We start from the raw sequence: 8,174 nt of genomic DNA, 5'->3' as shown, positions 1-8,174 counted from the left end.
TGGACTCTTTTGTGACTGTTAAAAGTAGCTAAAGCTGTTTAATAAATGAAGTGGAGTAAAATGATATTATCTCCCTTTCAAATGTAGTGGAGTAGAAGTATTAATTAGCATTACATTAAAATACTAAAGTAAAGTACAAGTACCTCAAAAGTGTACTTAAGTACAGTACCTCTGTTGATAACTGGAGGGTGGCTGCTACTGCACCTGAAAGAAGATGCTATCCTCCTGTTGGGAGAGTAGCACTTTACAGTATAGTACAGGACTTTGCCAAAAACATAATAATGAAAAACAGAGAGAGGAATCACTAATTGGCTTTGTCAGCAAGTTTGTTGCTAAAAAACAAAAACCTTGTAACAATGTGAGTACTAAGTAATCTGGACAAAACACTGTAAATGAAATGTCTCATGGTGGGGTTGTCACACATTTGAAAAGGAAGGGCACTGTGGTCAGTCTGCCATTACAATTAGTGTTCATTTTGGCCTGATTCAGTGAGATCTACGCTGACTGCTGGGCATGCATTATGCATGAGTCTGTCCGTATGCACTTGGGCCATCATGCATGCCCTTGTAGAAAAGCATCGACCACAGGCATGCAATTACATTTAGCTTGATTCAACCTTCTCTGTGTGCACATTATCCTATAGAATAACACTTCAGGCATGAAAGTGTGCATTCCCCTTAGATAATAAGTCCTCCATCAGTAGCATTAAATGGAAAGTTAAGACCACTTATTGTTGCAAATGTGTTATTCTGATTTGAACTCTTGCCACTGCATGTAAAACCATGTGTCCATAATTGTGTGATTCAGATTTTTCAGATAAACTGAAGGATTAAGAGCAGGGACTGAAAAACAGATCCTACTTTAAAGTCAATAAAAAATATAAAACCACACTGGATTATCTAAAAACGGCATTGTCACAAAGACAACACAGCGCTGTTTTTCTGATCTTATGAAAAGTAGATTGTTTTGCCAGTTTAGATATTAGGTCCAGAACAATGCCAAACACATTAAAGTGCCTTTTTGCGCTTTGTCCTCAGAATATTTAAATGTATGCCAAAAGAATAAAAATGAAAATAGTTATATAATAATCACCTTGGCTTGCCTCTTTTAGTTGTAGATTTATTTAATGTTTAGCCATTTGCACTGTCCCCTGTTTTGAGTGAGTTTTGGGAACTTAAAATATGTTATTGCAGCGTCTGGTTCTTTATTAGAATATTGGCAAGTGAGAATACTGGAATTGAACTTTGAAAGAATCAACAAGTTGATGAAAAAAACGTTTATAATACATTTCAGAAAAAATGTGCGTGCGTGCGTGCGTGTGTGTGTGTGTGTGTGTGTGTGTGTGTGTGTGTGTGTGTGTGTGTGTGTGTGTGTGTGTGTGTGTGTGTGAGAGAGTTGCTGTTGAACAAGTGTGTATTGCCCGGGCGCTTTCCAAAATCTGGACTCTGACCACTGTGTCCACTTTATCTCGGAGGTAAATCTCTTCACGGGAGATCTCCAACTCCTTCACGCGGCTCTTTAGCGCCCCTCTGAGAGGAAGCCCATAATAGCAGAAGCGTCTCCAAGGGATGAAACGCCATACATCAGGTCGGCAGGGCACCGGGAAATGTAGCACAAGGTATCAGTCGTGACAACAGGAACCTTACACAGCCTTAGATAATCAGAAACAGGCAGATCGTATGACTGATCATGAATGTCATTGTCAATACAAATATAGTGTGTATGGGAAATACGACACCCCCACCCCTTCCCTGTCGAAGCTCAACATCAAACGGGGAGGGGGCACAGCTTGTTTATGTTTATGGAAGAGAGGGAGAAAACTGGTGATGGTTGAGCTGCTGATCTAATAAGGCTTAAAATGATTTCTCGTTTCATTCACTGTGAGGCAGCATCATTCCTTACCCATCTTTCAAGTGAGCATCATTCAATTAAAATGCAATTCTCGTCGCCCCCTTCCACGGATATTTAATTAGACTGGAGAGCAGGGCTTCCACTGTCTTTTCTTTCCCCAGCATAGCTCTTCGGATTTCACCTCTAAGGCATATTTTCACTTTGTTACTCGTTGGTTAAACAAGGGCATGTATCCATTTGTTAATTGATACAATTACGCATTACGCGTAATGGTCACGTAGGTCTCCAGGCGCACATCAATCACTGGTCTATTGACCTGCCAAAAACCCCTCTAACCGTTCCTGCTGGGACTGCCCCTCTCTAATAGAGAAAGATAGAAACATAATCGTCATTAACTCCGGGATGGACCTCTGGCCAGAGAGCGAGAGGCGAACATAGGTCGAGAAAAAGGAAAAAGAAGAAAGAAAGTAAAAAGTCTTAAATGTGCTTCTTCACAGTTGTAGTGGGGTAGATTGAAAATAAATATAATAGAAAATATTTGAAATCACAATATGTTTGTTTAAATGCTTAATTGATTCCTGTTTGCATGGGTAAAACATTTCTGGTGCTGAACAAAATCGTAATATCTCACAAGAATGCCAAAAAATTCAAATGTCAAAGTCTCTTTTTCTAATTCATTCAAGGGGTTTCCTCATGTAACCCTGCTAAAATTCAATAACGTTGAACAGAATGCAACTTTCCGGGACGTTATCTCAGCAAATAGGTGAACAATTCCATTACAAAAGGGGAACAGGCTGTGTACAGTGCACCTTAAGAAAACCCTGCGTTGGATGTGATTGGCAAAGACATTATTCTATCCTTAGTACCCTGCCGTTCCGGGATTACAGTGACGTCACGCTGATACCCTTGCATGGATGAATGCTAAAGAACTATAGAGCCACAAATAATAGCACAAGCAGAGTCCATATCTTGCAAGTCTTACGTTATCCTTTAAGCCTCCTTCAGCTAACACAACAACAATTTTTTTGTTGCACTTAATGACGCTTAATTTCATTTCTTATCGGGTCCTTTGGGGGGATTATTCATTCATATAAAACAATCTGCAGCTGGTGCCATCCTAAAGTCTCCCTCCTATGAGTGAAGTCATCTATTATTGAGCGAAAGGCCGTGCGTGGAAATGTGTGTAAGACGGTGGATTTGAAGTAGGAATTGGTTGCAATCGATCAAGGGTGAAGATTATTGCTCATGGTAACAAAAGAAGCAGCTATGTCTTTCTCGCAATTTGGATATCCTTACAATGCAACTTCACAGGTAAGCCTCTTTGCTTTTTATTTCTCCTAAGTGTTGTGTATGTACACACACACTATTGGCTTTTTTCTGTGCGTATTTTCTTGTATTTTACTTTAGTCAGAGCACCTTTTTCTCTGTAGGAAATAATAATGACTGAGTGACTGCTTTGACAGATATTTTCGTGTGGTGCTTTTGTTGTGGAACCAAATATCGATAGACACGCACCCGTGTCCAATTACACTGAATTATGAATGAACTCACGTGTTTTTCTGATGACAATAGAGATGAATGTCACCTATTGCTCACTACGAGGAGAAATTGGGCTGCACACATTCGCAAACTTTGTATGGGAAGCGTGGGATGTTAAACACCGTGCATTATCTGGAGAGCTTTTAAAACTCAATTCGAGTAATTCATTTAGATTTGAAGACACAATGAGTGCGCCAAATGACAAGTTGGAATAAGTTCAACACGATCAGAGGACACAAGTTACTCTCAGCCAAAAAGTTGTCACCAAACTTTTATCTAGATAATATTTTTTATTTCCAGTACAATGTATATATATATATATATATATATATATATACATATATTTAAAAATGTAAAAAAATGTATGTACTTAGTTTACTTGTAAAGGGCTATCAGCTCAGATTGTTATCTTATTTTGATCCAATGATAAACCACATCACTTTCACTTTTACGCACAGCTTTTAACATCTTAATATCCACTTATTTGTACGTGTACATGAAACAAAACAATTAGATGGTATCTCTTATTGCACGTGCTCACAATGTAAACTACTTTCTCTCACCACATCATTTTCTAAAAAGTGACTTACCTTGAATGAAGGCAGGTTAAAAGTCAAGATAAGGACACCTGATCAGGATAATTGAACTTAAAGCACAATTTAACTCTTTTTATTTTATTCAAATGCTCAATTCTAAACTAACCGAGCAACTGGAATATAGATAAACAGATATCGTTATGCAGTGCATCACCCACAGTCACTTCAGAGTTGTCACAGGCATCCAGATAAGAGCAGAAACAGCCAATGACTATGTCTATCCACGATTCTCTTCATGCAGTTTTTCGTGTCGGCAAACCCCAGTACGACTTGCTGCGATTCGATTTCCAGGTCGGTCTCTGACGGGACAGCCGGCTCCCAGACTGCCGCCGCCGCCTCCTTCTGCTGTCCGTCCTACGAGAACCGGATCCTGGCGAGCAGCCGGACGGAGCTGAACGCAGCGCTGGGGATGTACAGCTCTCCATACGCGGCAGCGGCTGCCGCCACCCAGAACTACGCCAACTACTTCCCCTACAGCTCCGACCCATCCGCTATCTACTCCACTCTGGTGGGCTCACTTCTGATGCATAAAGGGGGGAGGGTGGCTCAGGCTGATCGATCAACCGGGTTTTGTTCATCAATGTTCTTCCACAAACGTATCCGTCTTGACATGCCGTTTAATCCGGTGGTCTTATCTTCTTCCCCTTAAAAGCGAGTCTAAAATCCTGTCACTCAGGTGAGGGGAGGAAGTAGAAGCAATGGAGAGTAAAGTTGTATTACTGAAATGTCATTTTGTTATGATAAATATAAATCTACTATTTTTACTGTTTGACTCAGGTGGTTTTGGTAAATCAGCATTTAAAAATAATAAAACACATAACCCCTAGTTAACAATTGTTTAATTTGATTAAGTGAGATTTTAGAGTGGATAAAGGACTTGTGACTTGTTAATTGATATGTTTGCAGTGTAGCTGTAACTTTGCTTTTATTCTCTCTTACACCTGGAGTTAGCGAGAAATGTGCTGGCCATTCAAATGTTGCAAATTGTACCTGAAAGAAGTGAAAAAAACATATAATTAAAAATGTTATTTAAATATACAATCTAAGATCATTATTGCATATTTTGCTTCAAATGTACTTAAAAACAAAGACATTTACGTCATGTAAAGCAATTCGTTTCACTCTTGGACAGCCTACTATTTGATTTAAGAGCTTACAAATAACAAATGTCTTTATAATTTCATGCTGAGAAATAATGAATGTTCCATTTCTATAACAACCTTTTTGTCTTTTACAGAATCCACAGTATGACATTAAGGACAGCACAGGCACTTTACACTCTGGCATCTCGCAAACTGCCGCTTACTATCCTTACGACCACTCACTGGGACAGTATCAATACGACAGGTACATTCTATGTTCATGTGTGTCCACTTTATGAAATATAAGTGTAGCTGACCTGCCAAAAAGTATTCTAGCTCTGATTATTACAATCAGCCTTTCACAGGGGATATATGCTGCATTCAGATCAAAGGTCAGAGTGTAACTCAACACAGTTACCTGCATGCAGCGAAGCAGTATATATTTCAAACAGCAGGGAGTTGGATGCCTGAGTGAATAGCCTTCACTTCTTCCACTAATGGCCACTTTCTGTGTGTTTTTCTGTGTCCTTTTTCCCAGATACGGGACAGTAGACTTTAATGGCTCAGCCAGAAGAAAGAACGCAACTCGTGAAACTACCAGCACCCTAAAAACATGGTTGTACGAGCACCGGAAGAACCCCTACCCCACTAAAGGAGAGAAGATCATGCTGGCCATCATCACCAAAATGACCCTCACACAAGTGTCCACCTGGTTCGCCAACGCCAGGAGGAGGCTAAAGAAGGAGAACAAGATGACCTGGTCACCAAAGAATAAGGCCAACGATGACAGGAAGGATGACTTTAACAAGAGCGAAGACTGTCTCACCAAAGGTAATTTGGGATCAAGTTTTGATTTAATTATTAGTAAAGTAAAGCACTTGCACTATATGTAAAAGTGAAATACAGCTGCCAAATGTGGACAGAAAAAGTAACAAAAGAAGGTTCCAGAAAGAAAAAAGTTTATTTAAACATTTTATGAACAAACTATGTCTTTAAGAGTTGACCCAAACTTTTCAAATAATGTTCATTAACATGTATTTTCGTCCATGCAGACTCCAGTGATTGCAAGGAGGAGAAGGATCTGCGTCTGAGTGACCTGGAGGACATGGACGACGATGACTGTGAAAAGCTGGACAGCGACTGTGAAAAGGGGGCTGCGGACGAGCAGGACCTCCAGAGGGTCATGGCGCTATCCGGACCCCCCCAAAAGAGAGACTGCAGCTCCGAGCTCCACCTGAGTTTAACTAACAGCTTCCACGCGTTCCCCTGCGCCATCAAAGGTGTTACCAGCCTCCCCCCTCTTCAGTCTGACTTCCTGGATCCTGTTGGGTCCAAGGCACCTTCCTCAACGGGGGGAACGTTGTCCCTGTCTCACTTTGAAGCATCAGATAAGCCTCGGATTTGGTCTCTGGCTCGTACGGCGGCTTCGGGGGTCATTCTGAGCCCCCAGCAGCACGGCTCGGAGCTGAGGACAGGCAACACAACCGGGGACTGCCAGCTCCAGAGCCCAAGGCTTACCGGCACTCTAACTGGACAGTGTGGGGGTATGAGAGGCCTCCATGAATCTGGCGGTGTCGCCAATACTGAGAGCCCCTTCGCTGAGGGCTTATCCTTGCACTCTAAAGTCTATGGCACGGGCAGCTACAGTCACAAGGACCTCCAACTGCACTGTTCATCCTACTCTGCACTCCCAGACACATGTCAGTACTCCACTATTGAAGGTATGTCCTCTCAAATCTACAATACCTTATTAGAAGGGAGCACATTCTTTCATATTTGGATGTTTTCTGTGAAGTAGGCAGCAATTCAAGAGCATATCACCAAATGTGTGTTGCTGGATGAAAAGCACATTTACGGTTAGCAAGTGAGGGGACATATTCTGTCAACTTGCACCTAAGGAGAGTTTCTTACATATTGTGGATATGCTTTTATTTGGGTGTGTAGGGTTCTCTGGTGGCAACGCAGAGACACAGTCGTCTGACCTCAGTGAAGCCTGCGGGACCGTGCAGGATGACAAGGTCACTGCGTTCAGACCAGTGATGAAGAGGTGAAGCAGGTGAGAGTCTGCACTGAACTGGAAGAAACCAGAGAGCACACACACAAATAAACACACACACAAGGTAAACAAGGACACATGGATACTCACTTTTCTTGCTAAAATGTAATTGAATTATATCAAAATATAATGATTGCAAGGTTAAAGTGAGTTTTCCTATATACCTGATGTGAAAAGTGAAAAAGGAAAAATATAAGAATTTCTTCTGCAATCAACTTGAAATGAAGTTGTGATTAAGCCTATATATTCATTTTTGGAGCTTATTTTTCTAATTTCTGCTGTATTTTTTTCACCTAGATTTCTGGATACTGTGCCACAATAAATAATTGGACATTAATGAATATGCACTAAAGGACACACTGGCCGAGTGGTGGCCTCAATAAGACACATGGGAGCTACCTGCTGCTGCTGCTGCAGTCAAACTGTGGACGTAGCTATCATTTTGCACAACTTTGTTTTTATCGTGTAAAAGACTTTATGCAAAAAAATTCTAGATACAAAGGTATGGGAATGGCCGAATAAAAAAACGGCCGAATTTGTGTATGGCAATCGTGTAGTGTAGCAAACCTATTTATTTATCTGTGTATTTATTATTTTGTAATGTTGTCTGTATATTATATGGCGTGTTTATCGGTTGAATTTGTCCCTTCTTTGAGTATTCGTTACATGTTGCGTTTTAATGTGGCTTCGTGTCATTTTGCCTGTTGTAAAAGAGACGGATTTTAGAGATGACCATATAAGGACCGGATCCCCTGTGTTGCGCGTGGACCTGGAGGATGTTTGTCATTGTGTTAACAAAATGTGAGCTTCTTCTGTGTTTGCCTATCATGGCATTTCTTTTCTAAGAATACATTTTTTTCCAAGAGCTTTCCTTGTCTGTGTCATGGTTATTTAGAGAGCCAATTAAAGGAGTTGCGGAAGCGCATTCGATCAAAGTTTAGCATCTTGACTGGCGCGCAGAGCCGCAGCGCCGAGGGAAGGTCATAATTCAGAGGAGGACGTGAGTGAAATCCACAAGTTGCGGAAGAAAGGGGGACATCATCCCTCCAT

The 8,174-nt window shown here is 41.1% G+C and overlaps 1 protein-coding gene across 2 annotated transcripts; it reads left to right on the top strand.

The window, feature by feature from the left end:
- Nucleotides 1-2,817: 2,817 nt before the first annotated feature.
- irx6a (iroquois homeobox 6a) lies at nucleotides 2,818-7,951 on the top strand. 2 transcript variants are annotated; one of them, XM_034110497.2, is made up of 7 exons: nucleotides 2,818-3,162; nucleotides 4,278-4,494; nucleotides 5,224-5,333; nucleotides 5,607-5,899; nucleotides 6,121-6,789; nucleotides 7,013-7,124; nucleotides 7,422-7,951. In XM_034110497.2, exons 1-6 carry the CDS (start codon nucleotides 3,149-3,151, stop codon nucleotides 7,117-7,119), a joined length of 1,410 nt encoding a protein of 469 aa, XP_033966388.1. In that variant the 5' UTR covers nucleotides 2,818-3,148; the 3' UTR covers nucleotides 7,120-7,124; nucleotides 7,422-7,951. The 2 variants fall into 2 exon arrangements, with proteins under 2 accessions (XP_033966388.1, XP_033966379.1); XM_034110488.2 differs by having other exon boundaries at nucleotides 4,228-4,494.
- Nucleotides 7,952-8,174: the final 223 nt, after the last annotated feature.

This window comes from Pseudochaenichthys georgianus, chromosome 3 (assembly GCF_902827115.2).
Source record: "Pseudochaenichthys georgianus chromosome 3, fPseGeo1.2, whole genome shotgun sequence".
Taxonomy (NCBI): Eukaryota; Metazoa; Chordata; class Actinopteri; order Perciformes; family Channichthyidae; genus Pseudochaenichthys; species Pseudochaenichthys georgianus.
Note: the sequence above shows the minus strand (reverse complement) of the source record. Positions and strands in the feature narration are given on the sequence as shown.